General features: G+C 45.5%; 2 protein-coding genes and 1 long non-coding RNA gene across 4 annotated transcripts; 2 read left to right on the top strand and 1 right to left on the bottom strand.

Moving 5' to 3' along the window:
- Positions 1–616: 616 nt before the first annotated feature.
- On the top strand, positions 617–5,021 carry NEFL (neurofilament light chain). The gene is made up of 4 exons (XM_084499624.1): positions 617–1,727; positions 2,111–2,235; positions 3,102–3,424; positions 4,464–5,021. The coding sequence occupies exons 1-4, from the start codon at positions 672–674 to the stop codon at positions 4,631–4,633; spliced, it is 1,674 nt and encodes a 557-aa protein (XP_084355750.1). The 5' UTR covers positions 617–671; the 3' UTR covers positions 4,634–5,021.
- Positions 5,022–10,314: 5,293 nt separating this feature from the next.
- On the bottom strand, positions 10,315–14,956 carry NEFM (neurofilament medium chain). The gene is made up of 3 exons (XM_084499625.1): positions 13,852–14,956; positions 13,511–13,635; positions 10,315–12,278 (listed from the first exon to the last, which is right to left on the bottom strand). The coding sequence occupies exons 1-3, from the start codon at positions 14,911–14,913 to the stop codon at positions 10,922–10,924; spliced, it is 2,544 nt and encodes an 847-aa protein (XP_084355751.1). The 5' UTR covers positions 14,914–14,956; the 3' UTR covers positions 10,315–10,921.
- A 235-nt stretch (positions 14,957–15,191) lies between these two features.
- LOC311424449 lies at positions 15,192–26,341 on the top strand. Of its 2 annotated transcripts, XR_014686089.1 has the most exons (3): positions 15,192–15,610; positions 17,631–18,170; positions 24,247–26,341. It is a non-coding gene; the product is annotated as an uncharacterized lncRNA (long non-coding RNA). The 2 variants fall into 2 exon arrangements; XR_014686090.1 differs by lacking the exon at positions 24,247–26,341 and having other exon boundaries at positions 17,631–19,344.
- Positions 26,342–26,633: the final 292 nt, after the last annotated feature.

Raw genomic sequence — 26,633 nt, forward strand, 5'->3', positions numbered from 1 at the left:
AATACAGAAAGCAAAGCTAGATGGCTAGACATTTACTTTTTTCCTGCTCTAAGAGCAAACTACACCTCATATTAGTTTCTTAATTCGTGTAATTACCTGGTTATTAAGAACCATTTGTGAGGAGATACATAGCGAGCACAGCAGGAGCTTGAAGAGCATACACACCTCGTAAGAACTGCAAATAAGCTAGGAGAAAAAAATACTATTTAGACACGTATTCTAAGCTGAGGTGCAGGTGAGTGTTGTAAACCCCCAGCCCCACCGATAACCCGAGCCCTCCTTAGGCCCTGGCTATGGCGGGGGTTTACAACAACCCCCTGCCACCTCCCTCAGGGGGCTTTGGGCGGGAAGGGACGACCAGGCGCAAAATGGCGCCGTGCAGCACCCTAGGGCTAAACCTGAGGGAATCATGAAGGAATACAGCCCCGAGGGCACCCTGCCTACCTCAAACCCACCCGAGGAGGGACAAACGAGCAGTGTGAAGCCTCGACCACAGCCCCCTCGCCTCCAACCCCCCCGCAGAGCCGCCTTGAACCAAGCGGGGCCGTCCTTCAGCGCCGCGTCCCTCCCCGTCCCCGCCTGGCGGCTGCGCCCGCCCGCCCTCCCCGACGATAAATAGGGGCCGTCGGGCGGCGCCGAGCCGCAGAGCAGTCGCTGGCCCCCCTGCAACCATGAGCTCGTACGGCTACGACCCGTTCTTCCCCTCCTACAAGCGCCGCTATGCCGACAGCTCGCGGCTCCACGTCTCCACGATGCGGAGCAGCAGCGGCGGCTACAGCTCGGGGCGCTCGGCGTATTCCAGCCTCTCGGCGCCCGTCTCCTCCGTGTCGGTTCGCCGCAGCTACGCCGCCTCCAGCGCCTCAGGCTCCCTCCTGCACTCGGTGGACAGCCTCGACCTGAGCCAGGTGGCGGCCATCAGCAACGACCTCAAGTCCATCCGCAGCCAGGAGCGGGCGCAGCTGCAGGACCTGAACGACCGCTTCGCCTGCTTCATCGAGCGGGTGCACGAGTTGGAGCAGCAGAACAAGGTGCTGGAGGCTGAGCTGCTGGTGCTGAGGCAGAAGCATGCTGAGCCATCCCGCTTCCGAGCCCTGTATGAGCAGGAGATCCGTGAGCTGCGCCTGGCTGCTGAGGAGGCGACAAGCGAGAAGCAGGCGCTGCAGGGCGAGCGGGAGAGCCTGGAGGAGACGCTGCGGGGACTGCAGGCCCGCTACGAGGAAGAGGTGCTGAGCAGGGAGGATGCTGAGGCCAGGCTGCTGGAGGTCCGCAAGGGCGCCGATGAGGCAGCGTTGGCTCGGGCCGAGCTGGAGAAGCGTGTGGACAGCCTCCTGGATGAGCTGGCCTTCCTCAAGAAGGTCCACGAGGAAGAGCTGGCCGAGCTGCAGGCTCAGATCCAGTACGCTCACCTCTCCGTCGAGATGGACGTGTCGGCCAAGCCTGACCTCTCAGCCGCGCTGCGGGACATCCGTGCCCAGTATGAGAAGCTGGCGGCCCGCAACATGCAGAACGCCGAGGAGTGGTTCCGCAGCCGCTTCACCGTCCTCAGTGAGAGCGCTGCCAAGAACACCGACGCTGTCCGTGCTGCCAAGGATGAGGTGTCTGAGAGCCGCCGTCTCCTGAAGGCCAAGACGCTGGAGATTGAGGCCACCCGCGGCATGAATGAGGCGCTGGAGAAGCAGCTGCAGGAGCTGGAGGAAAAGCAGAGTGCTGACATCTCGGCACTGCAGGTGAGCACAGGCTGCCTTTCAGCCCACAGCACCGCTTGGTGCATAACGCGGGGGTGGTCTTGGGTGTACTGTGGTGAGCTGCTGTCAAAAAGGTAAATGAATGCTCCTAAAAGCATAAGGGGAAACAGCCTAGATGCTAAAATGAAGTATATTTAACCCTTGTGAATGCTTCAGTCTTTAAATAGTGGGAATTGGGTGCTTAGGGTTGTGGTAGGGTGCAGAGGGAGGGGTGGGGAAGACCCGCTGGGGAGCGGTGTGAGGGGGCTGACAGTCTGCTGCAGCAAGGTTAAGCTGCAAGGGCTGCAGGAATGCCTTGGCAGGTGGCGTTGCTAGACAGGGAAATCCTGAGGCTTGTGCACTGTCAATGTTCTTGCTTCCAACAGGATACAATCAACAAATTAGAGAATGAGTTGCGAACCACGAAGAGTGAAATGGCTCGGTACTTAAAGGAATACCAAGACCTGCTCAATGTGAAAATGGCCCTGGACATTGAGATTGCAGCATACAGGTATGATAGGGAGGATGCTTAAATCAATCTTGGATCAGGTTCCCCTTTTTCTATAAGAGAACTGTTTTTGTTCCTCTAGCTGAAAGTGTCAGAGATAGCAGAGTTCAATCAGATTTTCTTAAATGTCTTGCATTGAAAGAAGCAGTGCTTCTAAGTAAAGCTTTCTCTAAGCAGAATCTGCACTGTGTAGCAAATACAAGTATTATAGTATGCATATACAATGCTGTACTCATAGAGCAAAGAGATCCCTGACCCTAAAGCCTGTTTCTATGTCAGTAAAACTCCTTAAAACAGGCAGCGATGTTTTCAGAACTAGAAATCCCTTACACGTTTTCAACAATGGGATTTCTCTCTAATTGCTTAGCAGGAGATTACTTGTGAGTTCTTTCACAGAATAATTGCTTTTAAATAACCGTTTAATGTTTTAACCCAGATAGTGATAGAAATCATAAATGCTGAAACAGTCTCTGTGAATGCCACAGAGGGAAATACTGAAAGTGGTTAGCTGTTAAACAAGGTTTACAGCTGTAACATGGAGTTATTACGTCTGCATTATTCTCTGGAACTTCACAGGCTACCAAAATACAGATGTATCTTTACCTGCTGTAGAAAACTATTTTTTTTTCCATTACTTCTAACAAGTACTAATTCCACAGTAATACACAATTCAAAGTTAATTTATACTAAGACAAGAATACTATTGCCATGCCATTATTCATTATGGGCTAGTATTTGCACTGTAGGTAGTATGCAGTCCCTAGGGTATGTGGTTGCTCAAAGCATAATAATGGTACACTTGTCCATAGCTGAGTTTGCCAAATACCACTGCAGCAGAGCTAAGATGCTTGCTTTTTTCTTCCTGCTAGAAAACTGCTGGAAGGTGAAGAGACCCGACTCAGCTTCACTAGCGTTGGAAGCATCACCAGTGGCTACACCCAGGCTGCCCCGACTTTTGGCAGGTCTGCATACAGTGGCCTCCAGTCCAGTTCCTACCTGATGACAACCCGTTCCTTCCCCACCTATTATTCTAGTCATGTCCAGGAAGAACAGATTGAAATAGAGGAAACAATTGAGGCTGCTAAAGCAGGAGAAGCCAAGGCAGCCCCAGCAGAGGAAGGTGAGGAGGAAGAGAAAGAAGAAGGTGAGGAGGAAGAAGCAGGAGGTGAAGAGGCTGAAGAAGAGGAGGAAGGTACTTAGTTACTTTCAAACCCCTCTCTTCCATGTTTCACCCTGCTCATATGGGATAAAACCCAGAAATCCTAGGAACTAGGCTTAATTAATAGGCTTTTCTCACTGACTATTAACAAGCATGTGAGATCAAGCATGTAGCATTTGAGCAAGTACACCTGAATTTAGAATAGAAGGTAAGGTAAATGTTTAGTGCCAGGAAGATTTTAGGACTGGTTCTAGTCCTTTGGAAACTGCTGGCTGTTTCTCATTCTTACAAAACTTAATGCAATACTTTAAAAGCAACTAATGCTGGCAGCAAGCAATATGTCTATTTCAGACATCCTTGAATGAATAGCAAGAACATCCTGAACTAAATACTAATTCCCAGAGTAGCCTAGGATAATGGGAACATCACCTGATGTCTGGATGTAAGCATTGGGTTCAGTGGACAGCAGCTCCTGTTCCCTGAGGTCTAGGTAGCTATATTGTTTTCTTCAACCAAAGTATATGCCACTTGCTGTCCCCCAATTTACTTAAACTCGCCTTTTTAAAATGTAAGAGCAATATCATAGCTCTGAAGGCTTTAACCTAAATGTATCTGAAATGCATTGGTTACCATTGGGCTAATTGAGTTTAACATGATTAATTATAATTTTCTTAACAAAATCAGATCATAATGAAAGTACAGCTAAGAGCCAATTGAAGGATAATAGCAAGAGTCCTTCTTGAACTCAGATCTTTGGATAAGGTTTAAAGCAGTGAATCTACAATTAATCACTATTTTTCAAGACTGGTTTCTAAAAGACCTCTAAAATATTTCCCTCCCCCTGAAATTTAGAATAAATTGGCTGTGTAACTTTGTCGGTCACCTTAGAAGTCCTAGATATGTTGCTGCTTTCATACAGAAATCAGTTGCTAGAGCCATGAAGTCTAGGTTGGCTGTCATCCAAATGGATGGAGATGAAAGGTGCAGGTATGCTGGCTTCTGTGGAATTGGGGCTAGGAACTAGTCTGAAACAGTATAGGAGATGAGAAATGTTTCTTCTCGCTTTTTGAAGGTGCGAAGGAAGAATCTGAAGAAGCCAAAGAGGGTGATGAAGAAGGGGAAGAAACAGCAGCTGAAGAAGGAGAGGAGTCTCAAGAAACTGCTGAGGAAACTGGTGAGGAAGAAAAGGAAGAGAAAGAGGCAGCAGGGAAGGAAGAGACTGAAGTGAAGAAAAAAGCTTAATTTCTAAGGCAGTCCAGCTTTCTCATCAAGTTAAACTATGATTGACTGAGCTAAAATTGCAGTCTCACATATTTAATTCAGTGACCACTGAGGTTTAAAGTTAATGATCTATGATGTTTCTCTATGCGGAGTATCAGTATGCTTGCAGAGCACCCACTGGCTTGCTCCCTGAGTGCTGCATGGTTTACACGTATGAATTCAGGGGTTATGTCCTATTTGGGTGATTCAGAATCTTAAAATTCTAAAAGGAAAAAATAAGTCATGGAACGAAAGTTATCTTTAACTTGCATTTAAAATAATCATGGAAACCTTGGGTGGGCAAAATGGAGGCTTCAATAAGTATGTGCAATAAAGCTAGTCAATAAAGTTACAGAAATGCTTACACAGATTCCTTGTAGTATGTGTCATCTGTCATTAATGCACTTACAAATGATAAAGTGGGGTATTGCACTCATCTTCCAAGCCTGTTGAATGATTCTGTCCCAGGCTGATACACTGGAGCACTGACATCTGGATAAAGCAATAAGGGCATTTGTTTGTGCTGTGGATGCATGTTCACAGGAAATTTTAATTATAAAAATACACTGCAATCTGAATGGGCTGTTAGCTTTGGTTTTGCTAGTCTTGTATGAACAAACTCTTTTGCCTTATGGAAAAATTCTAATTAATATACTAACTGATACTGGCGAAAAAACACTGGGTAGGTTCAGTGATGAAAGGGGAAAATGACTGCTGACAAGGTTTGGAACAAGGTCTGTCTTAACACATTGTTGTAGTTTCTTTGTTTTTTAAAAGATGGGGGGCGTGGCAGTCTCTGACAATTGAGTGTGAGCTGTCTTCCCCCAGACTGCTGTCTTAAGTTCTATCACTATGGACTTGAGGCTCATTCTCTACTGATAATTTATCAGGGCCTTTTAAGGTTTTCAATGTGAACTGAAGAAAAGTCTTACAAAGTGTGATCAGGCACAAAATAGGAACAGCTCCCTGGCAAAGCCTGGCAATTCTGAAAGAAATGCCAAGCCTGAGCCTATTTATTTTCAGTTAGATAAAGTTGATGCCTATAACTTAACCTTGTGCTAAGACTGCAAATTAAACCACTTAAAATATGCTTCTACTTATGTAAAGCTAGAGTAGAACAGTCATCGTGGGGCTGCATCCTTCTCAGACACATTTAGCTAGATGCATTTTTACATAACATTCTAGGGTACCTTTTAATTTTCTACGCTGACTTCCTGACATTGGCTGATTTGCATTGGCTCTCCTCAATGACTATTTTCAGAGAGAAGTATTTTATACAAATGTTAGGGATGTTCCAAAAGCATGTACTGCTGCTTAAAGAGTTATAAAGAAGGTGGATGAGGTAAGTGCTCAAGGCAATTCTTTCCTTCTGTGATCCCATGAAAAACAGCAGGAGAAAGGAAGTCTTTGGCGAAACTGTTCAGGAGACAGAGCTTTGTACTTGTATGGGGTAATTCAGTAACTTGTTTTCAGGGAGTCCAGACAGCATTTCTAAATACTGTTTGTTTATTTGTTTTTATTTTTTCTTCCTATTTTTTGTATTTTTGATGCTTTTGAGAACCAGAAGGCAAGTAAGCAAATCATACCCCTTTTTCTTCAACAATCTCTTTTAAGCCTTTCTTCCACACCTCCCCTCTGCTTTCCATAGAGGCTTTTCCACCTCTATGGAGAAGTTTTCTGTGTTTATGCAGACTCACCAGGCAGATGTGGGTGTCCCCCAAGCAGGTGCTTTTGGTGCCATGGACAAGAAACCCAGCTGTGCCACTGGCATCAAGCTTTGCAGAGGTGGCAGAGCTGCTCCTTTCAGTATGTGACATCCCCAGCTCTAACGCAACACAAGGTGGAGTGCAGGAGATGGCACTTGGAAATTCGCCAAAGTGCCCTATCAGAAAATGCTTAGCGTGGCACTTTAGGAAGAGAGAAGCTGCTCCTGCAGAGCAAAAAGCATGCTATGTGCCAGATCAGAGCTCATCACAGCCATTAAAGCCAAACCACAGTTAAAATAGATCAGCATATATTAAAACCACTGCCCCTATCCTCCCATTCTCCAAGCACTATGCCTCCTGACTTTGCAATATCTGATTTTTCTTCCTATCTCATGTCTTCTCCTGCAGATGGACCTTTTCTTCACTTAGTCATTTGCATCCCTTTCACTTCTGGGAAGCGACACAGCTTGCGGCTTTCCAAATCTTGGCAGCCAGGCTGCTAAGGGATGCTCTCAAACCAGCACAGTCAGAGGGACACCAGAAAACACAGTCCTCCCTGCAGTGTGTCTCGGCCTGATCCCCGCTCCCTGCGTTATTTTTAATGCATTGCAGCTAAAGGAGAGATTTCACGACTCTTGTGGGAAATGTGTGAGTCACAGCCGTGGCAGTGAGCTGCAGAGGGTTACAAACTGTAGGGGCCATCCAGCCTGATTTGTTACCCCCAGTCCTGCCCAGCTCCTGAGGGAAACTGGAGAGAGAGAGGGTGGAAGCATGCGTCTGTGTGCCGAGATGCTCTTGGGGTTGTGGAGATCCTGCTGGCAACACTTGCTTTACCTCAGAAAATCCAGGAGCTGGCTTTGACGCAATGCAGTAAAAGCAGGCAGAGGGAGACACGGTAGAAACTTTAACCCAAGTTGCAGCTGCGAGTAAAGCAGCAAGTCTGTCCTTCCTCTGGCCTTCAGGCAGATGGGGTCTGCATCAGGCCGAGATCTTGTCAGTGGGAAGACAAACACAAGGAGGTCCTAAGAGCTTTTCTTCTCCACACGCACTCCCCTTCTACCTGGCAAGAGGAAAAGTTTTGCAGGTATAATACCCAGATTCTAAGAATTAACTTTTTGGTAACTGAATAATTGACAATTCATCATTTTCTGCCTTCCTGGCTTAACTGAGGGTGGTTCAGTCCTGAACAGAGAAGGGAAAAGCCCGCTAGTGCATGGTAAAAGCACAGACCCTGATGTGTGGAGAAAATTCTAGTGCCTGACTCAGCACCCTGGCAAACGCAACCTATTTCTGTTTTATAACACTTCCGATTTTGTTTCTGCCTGGATTTTAGCTCTGGGATGCTGAAAATGTCTTAATCATAGCTCCTTCAACCTGATAAGGCACAATATTCCCATTTTAGAGCCCTCCAGTTCCTGAAGTCACAGGGGGTCTTGATGGCCCCCCGTAAGTCAAACACATAGATCTTCACAGATAGCTTCCATTAATTGTTGTTTTTCCTTTTGCAGAGTCTTTTGTACTGATTAATGTACTCCTGTGTCTGAAAATAATTAATCCCTTCAGTGGTTATGCACAGTCTCAAGAAATAATTGGTGCAGAACAGGCAAATAACATACTATTTATGCATCTCTGCCCTGGAATTATGCTATCTTTTGAAACTGTTTGATTGCAGATGTCAGTAGACAAAACCTCTTGGCAAAATTAAATATTAACCAGATCTTATAGTTTTATAAATATTTAGAAATGTGCTAACTGGTTGCTTATTTCTCTTAGGATTTGACGGAAACATTTGCAGTGGGAAATAGACCAAACTAAAAATAATAATAATTTAAAAAAATGTATGTTAAAGCATACAGAGAAAAGAAGTGCAGTTGTGGATAATAACTAAAGGCTGAAATATGCTTTATGTGGAAAAGGGGAGGAAGAGAGTATTTTGTAATATGCCAATGAGTAGCCCATGAGTTTGCCTTACTGGCTATCATTTCTTTCTGTAAAACTCTGGTCTCTTGGCTGCATTTAGCAACACAAACATTAATTTCTAGGTTTTGTCCTTGTACCTGTCTCCTACCAGAACTGAAAAGAAAGCATAACTTAAAAAAGAGCAAGTCAGTTTGGGATCCCACCTGCACCTGCATAAGCACGCGTTAGCAACATGTTCTCGAGTCTCTCACTGATGTCAAAATTTAATTAATTGTACAAGGTGACCCTTCTTTGTCCTGATGACCAAGATGCCCAACTTTTTATGCTGAGGGATAGCCCATTGGCTTCACAATTCCTGACATTTTAGCAGATTCTGGCAGCACTGATGGCAGGTGAGTGGGTCTGGGCTCGTTAACATTTTATTCATAAAGGTATAGTTATTTTTACATCCATATATGCATGTAACTTTCACAAATAAGCCTGCTACAGAGAAGCTGCCATTTAATTTGCTTACTTTGCTTTAATTAAACGTCACTCAAGCAGCAATCTGTTGAGCACAGCTTTCCATTATTGATATCAGCAGGAGAAACATTCATTACTTTGCTACACAAAGGCATTCGCATTTATTTGAAAGACTTATCTGCTGTGGAGTTTTTACATTTTCTCCAGTGAAGAACATGAGTAACCCTTCCAATTAAAATCTACTTGATCTTCAATTATTGATAGGGCAAAGAATTGGAAAGCTTATGCAAAGCATGGATTTTGATCAGACCCTCTATTAGTCAACAGCTTTCAGAACAGTTCATACACCAAACCCAGGCAGCTGAACAAAAAAAAAGATTTGCATTTCTTTGCTATTTATGGCATGTAAAGCAGTAGAAGCAGTCTTTGTTTTCCTTTTAAAATGCAATTGAAATAAACACAGTCTTAATCCTACAATAAGACATTATTACCCTAGAGTCAGGGACCTTCTGTTTTTCTGCTTGTGTCAGCTATCTCGATTTAATTTCCATGGATTGGGATTTTAATGGGCCTTTTTACCTGGCTTTCTTCTTAATGAAGCCAACCTGCAAATGGTAGTAGACATAGGCCAGCATTTAGAAGGCCTTTCTACTGGAAATTATATAAAAACAAAAAAGCTTTAATTTGATTTTATTTCTCAGTCATACCAGGTGTAATCTGAACTCTACTTAGCCTCAGTTCAGGCTCTGGAACGGTTTCCTTTCTACAGTTATTTTAAGATGGACAAATATGTAAAAAATGAGTCAGGGATATTTTTGATGCCCAACCCAATGTCATCTCTGGGACAGTTTCCCTTTTTTTCCATTTTTCTAGGAAATTATTTGCCCTCAATTTTGAAATTTTGTGTTTAGAGACAGATTTCCTTGCGGATCATTTGAGACAGGGAGGTGATGAGAAGGACGTTCCCACAGAATTAAGGTAGGAAAGGAAAAAATAAAAGCTGCTACCTACTACCTTTTGATGAATACATAGTGTCGGGGCTGAGATGATTTAAGTGAGCAAAGACCCATTAAGTCACAAATGTGTGTCACAGAAGATACCGTGACCACTTCTGGTTAACAGGTATGATACTGTCTCATGAAAGTCAAGGAATGATCTGGAAATTACCCCATCTTTAAGGCTTTCCTTAAGCATTGAGACCAGTATGCAGAGCCAGCCCAACACTTTCACAAGTAATACAAGCAGGATTGCTCAGACAAGCAGTGCTAGCAGCACATGGCTTAGAGACCCCTTCCCCTATTAGGGAGAGGGACTGCAACCCCTCCAAGCACCAAAAGGCCAACCCCTAGAATCCAGTAGATCCCACTTTTCTCTAGAAACCAGGGCATATGGCTCATATTTGCTTAAACCAGCTCAAGTATTAGTATTACTTAACCATGGTATAGGAATTTGTTTTCTTAATGAGGAAATGCAGAGAAGGGAAAGTGCCTTTTCAACCCCCCCACCCTGCTGGTCAGTACAAATACCTTATTTGAGGGAAGGGTTTGAGTTTGAAGAGAATCACCAGACAAGTCATGTTTTCAGTATTGACCTTTATTGAGCAAGAACTGCTGTGACGGTTTTACATCAAACAACAAAAGGTTGCGTACTGTGCATGTCGACTAGGTTCTCCCATGAGCAAAAGTCCACCCTAATTGCACCAGTGAGGTAAACATAATTATTTATAAGTAGCTTTTTTTTAAGGCTAGGAGAGTTCTGGTTCTCATGAATATTCTAGTACTGTTTTCTGTTTGTTTTTGGCTCAGTTGGTTCTTTGCATAATACATCTTAAGTCGTTCCTCAGATATGTCCCTCCAACAGCTCAGGAAATTCAAAAGCTTCCTTTGCACATTTCATCTCATGCACTATTATTAGTATTTTTTTTTTTTATTTTTATTTTTTATTTTAGTTCCCCAAGCTCTGTGGAGGGAGTACATCTTGAGCCTGCATGCATTCCCCCCCCCTCCCCTATATTGCACAAAAAAGTAAAATACTGTGTGTCTGGAGCCTCCATGAGAGAACCCATTCTGCTTTAAAGCCGTCACTCACATGCATTTTGCAGCTGTCATATGGCTTAACCTTTTGCACCGACCCAAGCTCTTTAATTTTTTTTTTTTTTTAATTTAGCTATAATTTATTTAATTCACTCTTTAATCTCTTTTACTACAGCATGTGAAGTAACTTTCTCCACTTTCTTGGTGGACACTAATTTCTCCTCAAAGCTTTCTTCATGTTCCTCTACCTTCTGAGTGACTGTCACAGACTTCGTGATGTATGTGGTTGTACTGTCCCCTCCTTCACTAATGATTTTCTCTGCTTTTTTGGTTACTACGATTTTCTCACCCTTATCGTCAACTGGACTCACGTCTAGGCCATTGGTGACCACCCCCTTGTCTTCCTCCTCCTCTTTGGATTCCTCCTTCTTCTCCTCCACCTCCCCATTCACTGCAATGTCTTCTTTCCTGGACTCCTTGGAGGCCTCGACCTCCGCGCTAACTTTTGTTACCTTTGTGACGGTGACGGTCTCCTCCACCACGGCCTTCTCGTCTTTGACTGGGGAAGCTGGCTTCTCTGGAGAGCGGGGCTTCTCTGGGGTCGCCGGCTTTTCTGGAGAGCGGGGCTTCTCCAGGGTTGCTGGTTTTTCTGGAGAGCGGGGCTTCTCCGGGCTCGCCGGCTTCTCTGGGGTCACTGCTTTCTCCGGGGTCGCAGGCTTCTCTGGGCTTGCAGGCTTTTCTGGGGTTGCGGGCTTCTCCGGTGTTGCAGGCTTCTCCGGGGAGGTTACCTTTGGTGTGGCTGGCTTCTCTGGAGATGCTGCTTTCTCTTCCTCCTTGGCTGCCTTCTCGGCACCTTTCTCCACTTTCTGTTCCTTTACTGCTTCTGCAGCAGGTTCTTTCTGGACTCCCTTGGCCGGCTCAGTTACAGGGGATTTAGGGGGAGATTTAGGGGGTGACTTTGCGGGAGGTGTTTTGACCTTCTCGACCTTCGCTTCTACCTCTTCAGCTTTGCCCTTGGCCTCAGCTTCTTCCTCCTCTTCCTCAGCCTCCTCCCCTTCTTCCTTTTCCTCTATCTCTTCTTTTTCAGAGCCTCCTTCTTCTGCTGCGTCAGATTTCGCAGCTTCTTCTTCCTCTGCCTCTTCCTCCTTCTCCTCTTCCTCAGGTGCAGCTGCCTGCTCTGCGGCCGCCTTCTCAGAAACAGCTTCTTCCTCTGCAGCTTCTTCTGCCTTCTCCTCCTCCTGTTCTTCTTGCTGGGCCTTCGCTGCCATTTCTTCTGCAATAGCTGCTAGGGCATCTTCCATTTCAGACTTCTCATCCTCTACTTTTGTCTCTTCAATGATTTCTTCTACGAATTTGTGCTGGACCTTCAGCTTTGGTGGTTCGATTTTTGTTTTCTGTATTTTGGTTGATGCTATTGTGACAGATGGTTGTCTGTGTGTGAATATGGGCCCAGTAATGCTTCCAGAGAAGGCACTGAATCTTGTCTCTTCACCCTCCAGCAGCTTCCTAAGGGAGTCAGGAGCAAGAAAAACAGTGAGCACAGAAACCCAACATAAGGGGCAGCTATTAGAATATCTCCCTCTGTCAGCAGGATGAAAACTATTTTGCAGAATATGCTGGAGCTGATCAGCATAATCCATCGCTCACAGCCTGAGTTCTGCTTTCCTCAAATCAGCTCTTTCAGTAAATTCATATTCAGCAAACACCTTCTGGCTTGCCTTGCATGTGGCAAACATGCAACTGATTGGCCATAGGTGGTAATTCATCTTTAGCATCAAGAACTCAAGCTGATCAGCTGCCTGGGCTGCATTATGACTCAGGTGAACTGAGAACTGAATGCAGCCAAAGGTCCCAAACTGAATATTGTCTCTTTCAAAGCCAGCTAGAGCACGGCTCTAGTGCAGTAGTCTGGGCATCCACCCTTCTTGTGTGGCTTTGAAAATAGGAGGTTTCAGAGACTTTGGTTTATTCAAGTGATCTTTGGCAGCAAACAGCTATAGACCCTAGGGAACCTGTGTTTGTCTGAACAGCCTCAGGAATTTAAAGGGATTTGAAGACGCTTTCTATGTTGACTTTTCTTGTATTCAGAGGCATGTTTTTCATCAAAGCCTGTGACCCAGAAAAATCAGTGGTTCTGATTAGAGTTCTGAAGTGATGCAAAAGAGCCTAAAAAAAGTCTGCCAGGTGATGGCAATAGCAAGCAGTTTTCCTGCTCTAGATTAGAGTGGATGCCAGAGGAAAGTTGAGCAAGAAAAGCAAAAGTGTTTGTGACAAGCAGATTCAGTCCCTGCCTGAAACCGTGATCAAGCAAGCACACTGTCTCTCTCAAGTGATAAAAGGGAATTCAGATGACAAGCACCACTTGCTTGGCATATGCAAAGCAAGCAGGAGTTAAAAATAAGCTTGTCTTTTGCTTCGTCTTCTGCTGTTGTAAACAAGGGCAGAATGCAGCACCAGGGTGCCACTGCACTGAGTCACACCATCCTGGTGTCACCGAGCGCACCGGGAGCTTCGCCACTCATTACCAGCAAGCTGGTCCCCAGCGAGCTCTGCCTCCTTACTGCAGCCCTTCCAGGGTCTGCCTAGATTTGGAGAGGCTTGCAGTAATTTAGTCAAGCTCTAATTTGAGTTGTGTTCACTGCATGCAGCTATTTCTCATCCGTGGTACGGCTTCTCAGAGCAGCAGCATCTGCAGTGCTATTAATATTCCAGACATGTCTGCAACGACCCTACTGTACCTGTACGCAGCAATTTCAATATCCAGGGCCATCTTGACATTGAGGAGATCCTGGTATTCCCTCAGGTGACGTGCCATTTCCCACTTGGTTCCCCTAAGCTCATTTTCCAGCTGATGAATTGTGTCCTGCAGCGGAGACAAGAAAACCCCTGTGACAAAGCCACACATGCTGAGAGCAAAAGAAGTTCAGGACTGACTTTTAGGAACATGCTGACAGGACCCCAGACCCCACAGACCCCCCCCCTCCTCACCAGCACCGACCCCGCACCACACTCAGCACCCAGAAGGTGGCTCCATCTCCCCACAACACCCCCACCCCGCCATCCCCAGCCCCCCCGGCACCTGGTAGGTGGTGAGGTCGTTGTTGTGGCGCTCCTCGATGTCACTCAGCTGCCTCTCCAGCGACTCCTTGGTGCCACGCACTGACTCCAGCTCGATGCTCTTGGACTGCAGCTGCCTCCGGTACTCGGCGATCTCCTCCTTGGCGGAGCGGATGGCCTCCTTGTTCTGCTCGGCCGCCTCCGTCAGCTTGGCGTAGCGGCACTTGAACCACTCCTCGGCCTGGTGCATGTTGTGGTCGGACTGGCACTCCAGCTGGGCGCGGATCTCCTTCAGCGCCGTGGTGAGGTCGGTCTTCAGGTAGTCCTTCCTCTCCACCGTGGCGTGGGACGCCTGCAGCTGCGCCAGCAGCTCGGCCACCTCCTCCTCGTGGTTGCCCCTCAGGAAGGCCACCTCGTCCTGCAGCGACTGCACCTTCTTGTCCAGCTCCGCCCGCATGAGCGAGGCCTCCTCCATCTCCTTGCGCAGGGCGCGGATGGTGGCCTCCGTCTCGTCACGCAGCCTCGCCTCGTCCTCGAAGCGCTCCCGCAGGCGCTGGATGTCCTCCTCGATGTGCTCCGAGTCCAGCTGGATCTGCGCCTTCTCGTGGCTCACCTGCTCCAGGGCTCCTCGCAGCTCCCGCAGCTCCTGCTCGTAGGCATCGCCCAGCTGCGCCCTGCCGGCGTGCTTCTGCCGCAGGGCCGCCAGCTCCGCTTCGATCTCCTTGTTCTGCTGCTCCAGGTAGTGCACCTTCTCGATGTAGCCGGCGAAGCGGTCATTGAGCCCCTGCAGCTGCTCCTTCTCGTTGGAGCGGCTCAGCTTCAGCTCGGCCGCCCCGTTGAGCAGCGACGACTGGCTCACGTCGAGGCTGTCGGCGGAGCTCAGCACCGTGGAGCCGTAGGGGGCTCGGGAGGCTCCGAGGTTGGGGCGCTTGTAGGAGGACGACACGGTGCTGCCGGAGCCCCTCGACCACGACTGCGAGCGAAAGCCGCTGGACGGGGAGGCGCTGGCACGGCTGTAGGTGGCCCGGGTCTCGGTCACCCGCCGGTACGAGGGGTTGCCCAAGGGCTCCATCGTGTAGCTCATGGCTGGGGACACTCCGGGGGCAACACGGCGCTGCTCCGCCGCCCGCCGCCCCTTATAAAGCCCCGGCGGCACAACGTGGCCGGGGGGGCGGCCTCCCCCCGGCCCTTCCCCTGCTCCGCCTCCCCGGCTCCTCCCCTCCCTCCCTCGCCTCCCCCCTGCCCCGGCTCCCCCCTTCCCTCCCCGGCTCCCCCCTTCGCTCCCCAGCCCCTGCTCCCCGCTCCCGACCCCCCCAAATCCCCGCTGCCCCCTCCCCGCTGCGCCCCTGCCCCCGTCCCCATTCCCCTGCGCCCCCGCTCCCCCTTCCCCTCCCCCGGCTCCCTTCTCCCCCTCCCTTACATCGCCGCTCTTTCTCTTCTTTTTCTCTTTTCCTTTTTTCCCTTTCCTTTCTTTTCTTTATTTCCTCTCTTTACTTTCATTTTCCGTTCTTTTCTTTCCTTTTCCTTTCCTTTTCATTTCTTTTGTTTCATTTTGCTTTTCCTTTATTTTTTCCCTTTTCTTTCTTTTCTTTCTTTCATTTTCCTTTCTTTTATTCTATTTCCCTTTCCCTTTCTTTTCTTTCCTTTTCCTATCCCTTTCTTTCCCTTTTCCTTTCCTCCTTTTTATTTTTTTTTTTTTTTTACCTTTTCCTTCCCCCCTTCCACCCCTCCCACTCCCGCAGAGGCCATGGCGGAGCGCAGCGCCCGGCGGAGCCCGCAGGGTAGGGCCCGGGGCCGCGTCGGGACCGGGGCTGGGACCAAGATCGGGGCCAGAACCAGGGCCAGGACCGGGACCAGGACTGGGGCCAGGACCGGGGCCAGCAGCAGCGGCTGCAGCACCACGGGCAGCTCCCGCATGGCACAGGGGGGTGCGCGAGCAGGGGGCAGAGGGGACCCAAAATGCCACCCCCCGGTGCCACCTCCCCTCTTCTCCCTTCCCAGGCTTGCTGAGACATTTGAAGGTCAAAAGTGGCCGGGGTTGGGGGGCTGAGGGGCTGGGGGTGCTGCGGGAGGCTTTGCGGCAAGGAGAGCTCTGCTCTTGGGGGCCAGGACAACCGCAGGAGGGGGGCTGCAGGGGGCTGGCTGCGCTCTGCCCTGCACCCGCTGCAGGAAACAAGAGTTTGAAAGCCCCCCCTGCACCTGAAATCCCTACTCTTGGTTCTCCCTTCTCTCCCTTTCTTCCTCTTTTTTTTTTTTTTTTTTTCCTCCCACCCTCCTGGTTTCGTCTATCGCTTGGTGCATTGCTTAGAAGTGAATTCTGCTCGGAAACCTTGTTAAGAATTATGTTTGCGTGGTCCAATATACTTTCTAGGGGTTGCATGCAGAGACTAGCCAGCATCTCGACTTTGAACTCCTGGATGGGTTACAGCTACATAGGCAATTGATTAGTAAGCTGCAAAGAAGAGGGAAGAAAAAAAAAAAAAAAAGCCCTGCTGGTGCTAGAAAAATCACTGCTCCAGCTCCACTGCAAAGCAAAGGAAAGCTGAGGGGGGTAGGTTTTAACTCCTCGTTCAGAAAGGTGCTGAAAATGTGTCTGCCTTGTTCAGCAATCTGTGAATTTTGGAGGAGTTGATCTTGTTAACAGGCTAAATCCATCCCCAGAAAAGCCTTCCTGCCTTTACCCTGGGACATACACAGCTCCTGCTTTTGCTGCTGCTGTGTCTTCATCGTGGAGAGTTAGGGAAGTCCGAGGGACAGGGTTAAACTTTGCAAGGCACATGGAACATCGGACCTCTGCTGGCTCATTAATATGATGCTGTCATAGGACTGCAGCACTGCAGTCAGTGGAGAAGTCAGAATTATCCCCGGTATCCGCTGAATTGTATTTGCAAACACAGGCAGTTAGATCCTCTGTTTAACCTCTCTGGAGTTTTCTATGACAAGCATAGAGAAAAGATTATACCATAATTGAAGCAATCATGGATTCTAAATCTGTTCCATTTATTTTGGTAGAAGTTTTCTCCATAGGCAAAAAGCAGCTCTTTGGATTTGATTGGAAGTCAAAACAAAAATACTGTCTATTATGGCATCACATTTTGTTTCATTTTAGGGAAAAATATGTGTTATGATCTGGTTTATTACTCTTTTTTCCCTTGATAAGGAAAGAAAAGACTGATGGGGGGGGGCAGAACATGTTTTATACATATGTAAAACTTACTGGAAAAGCAAACATATGGTTAACAGAGGTGCTTGGGAATTTTTATTATCCTTTTAATGTTCTGAAAACAAGTTAATGGAGTTGAACAGCAAGTGAGGAGGGACATACTGAACTTCGTAATAGAACTCCCTTTCATTAAATACAATTGAGGCATGGATTGTTTTAAATCCATTTACCCAGCATGCAAAATAAATTGTTGCTTTATAATCAAGCAGTGATAGCGTTCGGCTTATTCACTGCATCTGGAAATTCAGGCAGTGCAAACTTTTATAGAATACAATCATTTTCATGATACATATTGACTACCTTAAAAATCAGGGTATTCGGGTAAGAAAAAGTTTTTATTCACACAGGCATTTACAAGCATGTACAGAATTTCCTTCTGAAATAAAATACATCATTTTCATTTTAATCACAGTCTTGTAATATGCATCTCTGGCTATAATAAGATGTAGATGGACAGCGCTCCTGCTACATGATCCTGAAGGTGATCTGAAGGTTAGAATGAGTCAGGGAAATTAGTCTAAAATGCTGCCTTATTTCTGATGAGCATCTAATTCCTTTTTCCTTTTTATCCATATCAGTTTCTGGAAATTTTGAAATTAAGACTAATATTTCTGCTTATAGAGAACTTTTTCCCCGAAGTTTAACAAACAAGCAATGCTACTTTGGAGCAAACAGCAACATGATGTCTCATGCTTTGAAGCAAAGGCACGGAAGGAGCAGGCACTCACACTGAACTGCAAATCAGCTGCATTGAATTTAATCTTGATTACGCACTACTGACAAACCTGCAGTAAAGAAATACTATGGAAGGATGAGACTGAGTTCTGCAGCTTCCTTAAAAAAAAAAAAAAAAGGAGACAAACCACAGAAGGCGGAGTTGCACAACAGCCTGACTGCTTCCAGATAAAGGAGTAGAAAATACATGCAGTGACAATGAATTAACTTGCATATCTTTTAAAAAATGATAGTATCGGATGAGTAGAAGAAAAGGTGTTGGCTTTTTTTTTTCTTTTTTAGGTTATGGAAAGACAACAGAATGAAGAGGATTGTGCAGATAATGCAATGCAGTTGGTTGGAGCTATTAAAAACTATTTGTTAGTTTAATGGGGTTTCTCTGGGTAAGTGGCCGCCTATTTTCAATATAAGGCTGCTTCAAGCTTAAGCTTAAGAAATTTAAGCCAGAATAGGTATTAGTGCTATAATTAGTGCTATTCACGGAAGGAGAGCAAAGCATAACTTCAGTAGGAATTTTGTCAGGCTGAAGGAAGAAGAAGGAAGTTGGAATTTGGCCCCTTTCCTATACTCCACACCACAGAGTAATGTAGATGGGCACGACACTCCAAACCAGTGAAGTTCTGCCACTTTGTATCAGCCAAAGACCTTGATGTCCTAGAGCCTTATTTGGTCATCATAAACTGGGAATAAATAACGGCCCAGATAATCAGCTGCCATAAATTGGTCTCGTTCCAGTGCAGCCAACAGAACAAGGACATTTCAGTCCAGCTGAGGAGATGTCCTAATAATATTTATATAGCGACAGCTAGGGAAGAAAACACTTAGGTTTATGCACTAAGGGCCTAATCCTCTGTGTTGCTGGGTACCTGAACTCCTAAGGAAGCCCAGAGGTGATCAGCAGGCACAGAAGGAGCACATGGCTCTTGGCAGATTGAGCCATCCCATGAGCAAGGGGTGCAGGTGTTCGGTTTCATGGGAAGCTGCTCTTAGGGACTGCTTCGCAGCAAACAGCATTTACATTTCTTTCCTTGTTGTAATTTGTTCAGAATCATGATATTTGAAATATCAGATCTTGTGTGGGGTTTAATGATGGGTTCTTGTGATCATCCGCAAATTATCTTCAGCCTTGTTTGGGGATGTGCAATGAAGGGAAGGGGACAAAGTGAATGGGAGGGGACTCAAACATGAGCATCTTGCTTTGGCGTGGCTCAAACTTGCTGTCAGTGGTGATGAGGCCAACTGGCCTGGCTAAGGCAGCTACACCAGGCTGTTTGATAACATGCCACAGCACGATGCCTGATGGTACTAGCGCGGAGCACTTGTGATTTGAAAAATTTATGTGTTTATTTTCCTTCTCTTCTGGACTTTCTCAGGACAGAGCTGTAGCACAGTAGTAGTTGCCTAACACCATCTCACTTCTCATCATTCATGTTCAGCCAGAGGTTGTATTTCAGAACCTTAAATCAAACATTCCCAGCCACTTGCATTATTTTCTTTGTGCAGAAATGCTTTGTGTTGCATTTGAAAGTAATAAATTTCTGAAAGCACAGTCCCAAAGCAACATTTGCATTCAATTTATGAATAAATGAAGATTCCTTGCGAATTTCTACAGATCATCATTAAGCTCGTTTCTGCTATTCATTTTCCTGGATTTATTCACTGCTAGAGCTGTTAAAGTTACAGAGCTAAGTTTCTTTCCATATCAATACCAAGAATGGTTTCCCAGCTAGGAGCATACTTCAGTAATTTACTGACTTAAAAAAAGCTAAACATGTACCTTACCACCTACATTTTCCAGTGGTGTTTTCCTTGCATTTTTAAAACACTGCATTGCACACTTGTTTTATAACTTCTGTAATGCATGTTCATATTCATGGCCACCTCCTGCCTTGTTTCAAAGGGCCAGTTTTCTAGCTTGTGCAAATTCACAAAGAATCAGCCATGCCAAATGACTCCAGTGGAGGATTTAGCCTAGATTTTTATGATTAATAACAAAAAGATATTCAAGAGAAGTTTCAGAACCTGCTGTAAATTAATGCATCTTTCTATGGCATTATATGGCATAGTGGCATTCACTTGGGTGAGAGGGGATGAGAGATTTTGTGCGTCTATCTCCATGGCAGCTATTCAAGTCTCCCATTTTCCACAAATATATTCAAGCAACATATCAAGTCCTTGGCCAGCAAACCCTTGTCTAAGAACTGGATATTGAACTCAGTTTCACCAATTCTTCAAACTACTCTTGGACCAATTATCTACATATGGGCGATTAACTTGCTGTATGAAAAGCAGATTCAGCATAAAAATGAACTCTGACCTTTCTTAATGACAATGTTTCTGTAGCAATGACCATGTACATTAAACAGATATTGGAAATCTTGGTTCCTATGAGAGAATTAATTGTAGATTCCCATATCAGAGAAAACAAAACACAGCAAAACAGAAATAAGCCTGCCCGGAACAGCTTCTTTAGGTAGAAGGAGTTTGGAGGTGAAGGTTAATGAAATTGTCAGCAGCAAACATGCACCTCCTTAATAAAGGGAATGAGCTCAGATGACAATGCTGAGCCTCAGTTTCCTCTCCAGTGCTGTTCTTCCATAACATCATTAGAAAAGAGGCGACCTTTGGTGCTATGGCCGTAATATAATGCAGAGTGATGTAATGGATTTGGGTGCAGGATTGGATTTAGATGCTCTGCCCACATATTGGAAAATATTGAAATAACCTAGTAGCTATAAGACTTCTCTAAGGACTTCAGTCCTAATGATGCTTAGCATCTTTCTGTTAATATTACTTTCTTTTAACTGTAATTGTACCATTTCATCACTGCCAGCTTTACACAAACGTGGAATTAGCTGACGTGCCAACTGGGGGGACTGGGTTCAGGTGTGGCATGAATGAGCTTGGAGACTGTCCCGATGCTTCAAATGGCCCCTCAGCCACAGAGAATATCCAGCCCAGCCTCTAACAAGATTTCAAGTGTCTCCCTGGCCTGTAAAAAGGGTTCATAACAGAGATGAATCAGCAGAATTTATATGTTTAAAAACTCATGTCAGTGGGGCGCTGCAAATCAATTTGTCAGAGAGAACTGGAGTAGACGGGGGGTTCACAATGGATGTGTCAGGGTATCACTGCACATTTAGAGGTAAGAATAGCTGCAAGTCTGGAAATCACAACTGAGGTCCATTAGCTTCAATTGCCTTGCCTGTTTGGTTATAATTCAAATCAGAGCTTCTTGATCCTGTGCCGAACTACATACTGAATTTCACGTGTGACATCTTTGAAAAGCTGTAACTCTAATCAGAATCATGTGCTGTTGAGGAAATGCAGTCTGCAGTAACCTGCTGTCTGTGGCCATAACGTTGAATTATAGGACTAGTGGGATGGCAGGGAGTGAGATGGGACTAGCTACGGATGTTCTCTAATCAATAGTTAGGAAATGGCTGATCTCGGGTTCTCCTGTCTGTCTTGGGTAATTTGTCCATATTCAAGTATTAAATCATCCAATTCTGCCTTCTGCAGAGCTGGGAGATTCAGGCATACAATGGCCCAGACAATGTGAAGGATCAGCTCTGAGCCACAGCCCAGTTGAAGAAAAACTCAAATCTAATTGGCTCAGATGAAAAGCAAAGGGAATAACACGTCTTTGTTCCCTTGATGCTTCCACACTCTGCCTGGCTTTATGGCTCATTGGTCACTTTTCCTGTGTGTATTGTCTGATGTTTCAAACTGATCTATCCTGAAAGTGCCATACAGAAAATAGCACAGGTCAGGATAGCAGCCTTTTAGTGAAGAAGTGATCAAAAATAGCTCTTCCTACCTAGTTTTGAGAGGTTTTTTCCTAGCCTCCCCTTTCTAAAAATATAACGTTGAAAAGGCTACAGTGCTTCATTTTACGATCACTTTTCCTGAAGCTGTACACGCCATATGACTGCCATAGGGCAAAACTATTCCTAGTGCTGCTTCCGAGGAATAACAGTGAAAAATTATTGCAGGCTGGAAATTAGAGAAAGTTAGCCACAGCCACGGCTACCTTTGACATCGGTTATCACAACACATTTACCATGCTAGCAGTTAGAGGCATTATTGGGGTAGAAGCCCCATTTTTCAAGACAGGGAGGTCTTAACAAGAAGCACTGCCTGCTGTGCTAACCACAGAGCCTGTGTGCGACCTCAACCTACAGTTTTGCAAAACCCTGGGCCTAAAATAACCAAAACTCCTGAGGATTTTAACCCAGCAAAACTGCTGGTGGTGTGAACGGGCTGGGAGCTCTGTGGACATCCTGGCACAGAGCCGGGGGGCTCTTGGGCAAACTAGAGGCAAATATAAATCAGCATTGCTCCAGTAAGTTCAGAGAAATGCTCACACTTGCAGACATTTCTGGGGAATAAAACCCCTGATCTGGGAGGATTTATGTTTATAATGCTTGGCCCTAACTCTGCAGCCAGTTACTAGGCTATTTATGGCAGCTGTTCCTAATTAGTTTATAGGCATGGCTCCTTTGTATGTGTTTGGGTTTATCTCCTGTGTGCTGTCACCCTGCTTGTGCACTCGGCTTTACTTTAGTACTTGCAGTACAAAAAGCAACAGCTGCATCCTGCTTCTTCACTGTGACATTTGACTTTCCTTTCTTTTATTGACTTGTTTTTAGCTGAGGCAAAACAGCGCACTTAAATATGGATGATTCTTATTTCTAAAATAAAAGGCCTGATACAAGGAAACGTTCTCCCTGCTAGTCTAATTTGTATCTAGGTTAATTGCTCTCCTGGTGGATGTTTAATTGATTCACGTAAAGAAAGCCAATGAAAGGCTCTAGCTCAGTGACGACTCTACATAACTGCAGTGACTCCTTTTTCTCTGTAATTAGCACTAAATGAGGAATCCAACCTGGGGATGGCTACTGAGATCTCCAAAAGATCCATTTTTATTTAGATGCTGTATATAACAATAGTTTATTTTTCTGATGCAGACCACTACAGTAAATGCTGAAATGAAAAGGTTTTTAGGTAAGAATGTTTTACAGCAAAATTAAGAAACAAGGGAGCATGAAAGCAGTCCTGCTTGGTGGACTTACCATGTGCAAAGCCTTTTTGGGTGAAGAATCTGAGAATTTCATGGTTTGAATTAGCTTATGAGTTTGGCTGAGGATCTCAGAGGAGCCTGTTCAATCTAGTCATTCTATGTTTCTTCGAAGTACAATAGCATGGTGGCAATTTCATCCCTTAGGACTCTTTGCAGTGGCTTGCTTCGGCTTTCTGGCCTAACCAACTGCCAGGTTCAGATTTTCCTCCAGCAGTGCATCAAATATTGCTGGAACCATATGGTAAACTGCAAATGTAAAATTGCACGAGAGCATCACTCAAATACAGGTGTCATCCGTATCAACCAGACCTACTTTCTTGCTCGTGGTCACAAAAATGCAACAACAGATCCTGCGTTTTACTGTGTCATCTTTTGAAACCGCTCCTCACGTGCCCATGGTCTGAGAAGACTGCCTGGTGCCTTTTGTGATAGAAACGTGAGCTGAGCATATCAAGTTCTTGTTCTCTGTTTGCATTTAATAAGGAGTTATGGGGACAGACATGCTTTGTAAGATATTCCTTACATTTTTAAGACTGCATACAGAAATCTGAGCTGCTTTTTGGCCAGAAAGTCAGTTCAATTTCTCTGGCCTTATAACATCTAAAGAATATTCTTAGTAGAAATACCTATAAGCTGATTAGGAGGGAAGCAATAAATACAAATCAAATCAAATCATGCAGACACTCACAGTAGGAAAATCAATAATTTTAGTAATACATTTTGCAAACTCATTTTATTGTAAAAAGAAGTATGTATAGCTCCTTAGACATCTTGATGAAGCAGGAGCTGCAAGTTCTCCTTTTTGTCTCAAGGTCCTCAGCTGCAGTAAAGCTCAGAAGTTTTTAAACAAGTTTAAAAGCCATGGTGCCAATTATACCAAGTAAAAGCTGGCGTGTGCAGAATGTGCACATAGGACAGACTAGCAAGGCCATCCATCCTGAAGGGATAGAGCAGAAGAGAGACATTTACAGGGAGCCGCCTGTGGCAGTTCTGAAATGATTCCATAATGTGATTTAAATGTGGAAAAAACAAAGGTAATTTTTAGTGCTTTTTTTTTTTTTTTTTTTTTTTTTTTTTAAATCAGTTACTGTTCTAGACAACTGTGCATTTGATTATATCAGTGACTGCATAAATCTGCAGTAAGACAGGAGCTTTTTTTCCATTTGGGATGGAAGGAAAGGTCATCAAAAATATGTTTTTTTCCTAAATTTGACAGTATAAAATGTAATTGTATATTCCTTGGGAGAATTATATTAATTGGAGTCCTTTTTCATTGCTTTAAGGCTCCAACATTTCTGTTTTTTGTGTATTTGTCTAGTTGATCTATCAGCATGTCTACCACTCAAACTTCTTTTCTTTCTCTCCCCCCGTTACAGATGAGTGTGGGAAGGACCTGCAGGGACAGAGAAGATATCTGCATACAGAAATTCAAATGATCTTCAGCAATGCCGTGGTCACAGTGATGCTGCAAGACCGTGACATGCAAATGTGGTGGAATTTGCTGCATTGCTTTTTTTTTTCACTTTTTCTATTTCCTAACTTAAGATTAGCATAAGGTCTTCACCAACTGTCTCAATGCCAATGAAACACATTTAGAAAACACTTTGAGAAAAGAATATAAAGGCTATCACCTGTAAATTCCAAGGTCAGAATATTCATCATTGTCCTTTGAAATGCTCCTTGTATTGGCATTGCAGGTTATGTCTGAAATTGCTAGGCTTAAAGTCTGTATGTTTTAGAATTAAAAAATAAAGCAAACAAAACTCCCCCAGCTGATCTCTTAACCTGATTTTCTTAAACAGCCAGTTGGAATTATTCAATGTTTGTGGAGAATGAGAGGAAGCTTTATCTAATAACCTCATCTCTTCTGATACGCCATAGTCTGCTCGCTGTACATCAGTGCATCCATTTCCCCCATGTCACTGCCTTGAAGTGACCTCAATCATTATGCCAGCGGTCACAATTTCAACAAACATGTTCCAGTGACTTACACCTTTTTTTTTCTACTGATTTTTCCTATTTCAAAGCAGTGTCCCCTCCTACTGATAGCAGAGACAACATTCGTTCTGTCGATGCTGCTGTTCCCTTTTAGTGCCTCATTAAGTATAATCATGTCCTGTTATTTTAGCTGTGTCCAATACTTATAGTTTCATAATCTGAAATAGAGATCACACTGCGGCCTCAATTTACAGCAAATTCTGCCTTCCTGTAAAAAAGATTCTAGTGAGAAATGGCAAATTTGCAAGAAATGGCAGATTTGCAGCCTGTCCGTGATAACGTTTCTCACCTCTACTCCTCCTGAGCCACCACCAGCTCCTCTGTTTTGTCCTCAGAGTGGAGCTGATTGCTGAAGCCAACCAGGCAGCAGGCACTGCCCAGGCAGCAAAACACAACTTGTCCTTTGAAAGGAATTCAATGGGGGCTTCCCTAAGGTCAGGCTCAGACAGCTAGTGAGGTTTTGCTGGGATTTCAGTGATCATTTCCAAGGTGGAAACCAATTGACAAAACTCACCTCTGGTACGACAGACCTTGCACTGCCATAAATCATTCTCCTTAACTAGCTTCCCCCCATTCAAAAGCGTTTTCTAAATGAAGCGGTCTATTCTTGTATCTCTGCCATTTGGGGAATGCAACCTTCGTTTGCCATTTCACATTTGTAGAACATCCCAGAGCTATGCCATGCCCTTCAGGAGGGGCTGCGGTACATCGCATCTCACCAAAGCACACCCATCGATGGACTTTGACTTTCCTCGTGTCTCCGTTGGCATCGGGGACCAGCACAGCTCCTCCTGCTCATCCCAGGGAAAGTCAGGAGCAGATGTAATGCCCTTGCCAGCAGTGACACGCTGCAGAGCCGCAGTGTCCCAGGGGTGAGCTGCTAACGTCAGTGGCACCGGTGCGAATGAGAGCAGACATGGGCCAGGCCGGCGTGCCCTGGTTAGCCCTGCGGGGAGAAGGGGAGGAGAACAGATCTCCTTTGAGCCAGGCGTGGAGGAGGACCTCACCTTGCACAGACCACGTAGCTGACCCTCGCCAACTCAATTCCCAATTTTTTCCACTAAGGCACTTTTCTCCCTATTATATTTCTACCTCATCACACCAGCACTTGCTCTGCTCTCCTGCTCATTGCTACTTGGGCGCCGGGAAGACCTGTTGAAAGCAAACCCTTGCTGGTCATGTGTACACGCACACATCAGCCTCATCTTCCACTGATTTTGCTTTCTGTCTGCTAGGGAGAAGTGGAACCTGCATACTGCAATTCCTTAATTGCAGCACCCACTTTGGGCTGTAATTTGGCCTAATTGTGCACTTCCTTCACTGGTGCTATGAGCATTGTTTGTATAACATGGGTGCAATCCATGGTGTTCTTTTTATGTGCATGGTGCAGAGTAACTGAACCTGCCTGTTTTCATCTCATCTCAATCCCCTACAACAAAGTAAGTTTTACTCGCCATGGGAAGGGTTTGCAGAACTGGCTGCCATGACGGTGTTCATTCTGATGATTAAATGCCTTTCAATAAACCAAGGATAACTCCGTGTGGTGTTATTAAAATAGAGCTTTATGGGCCGTAACCTGCCATCATTTTGCATGCACAGCTCCTGCTGAGTTTGTCAGGACATCCATGCCCAGAGTGATGCTGTGAGGGAAATAGGAATGACCTCCTGGCTCCCTCTGCTCGCTCCTAGACCTTCCTCTGGGATCTGAATTGTCACAGAGAAAAGCAACCACGTGGTCTGACTGCTACAGGTACTAGAAGGGAGC

Source organism: Aythya ferina, assembly GCF_964211825.1.
Source record: "Aythya ferina genome assembly, chromosome: 27".
In the NCBI taxonomy this organism is placed as follows: Eukaryota; Metazoa; Chordata; class Aves; order Anseriformes; family Anatidae; genus Aythya; species Aythya ferina.

Excerpts from the sequence above, each read along its gene's own strand:
- NEFM (XM_084499625.1), bottom strand. The coding sequence starts at position 14,913 with ATGAGCTACACGATGGAGCCCTTGGGCAACCCCTCGTACCGGCGGGTG. Across the intron at positions 13,636-13,851 it reads ACGACCTCACCACCTACCAG|GACACAATTCATCAGCTGGA; the intron begins GTGCCGGGGGGG and ends TCTCCGCTGCAG. Across the intron at positions 12,279-13,510 it reads ATTGAAATTGCTGCGTACAG|GAAGCTGCTGGAGGGTGAAG; the intron begins GTACAGTAGGGT and ends TGACTCCCTTAG.
- NEFL (XM_084499624.1), top strand. The coding sequence starts at position 672 with ATGAGCTCGTACGGCTACGACCCGTTCTTCCCCTCCTACAAGCGCCGC. Across the intron at positions 1,728-2,110 it reads CTGACATCTCGGCACTGCAG|GATACAATCAACAAATTAGA; the intron begins GTGAGCACAGGC and ends TGCTTCCAACAG. Across the intron at positions 3,425-4,463 it reads GGCTGAAGAAGAGGAGGAAG|GTGCGAAGGAAGAATCTGAA; the intron begins GTACTTAGTTAC and ends CGCTTTTTGAAG.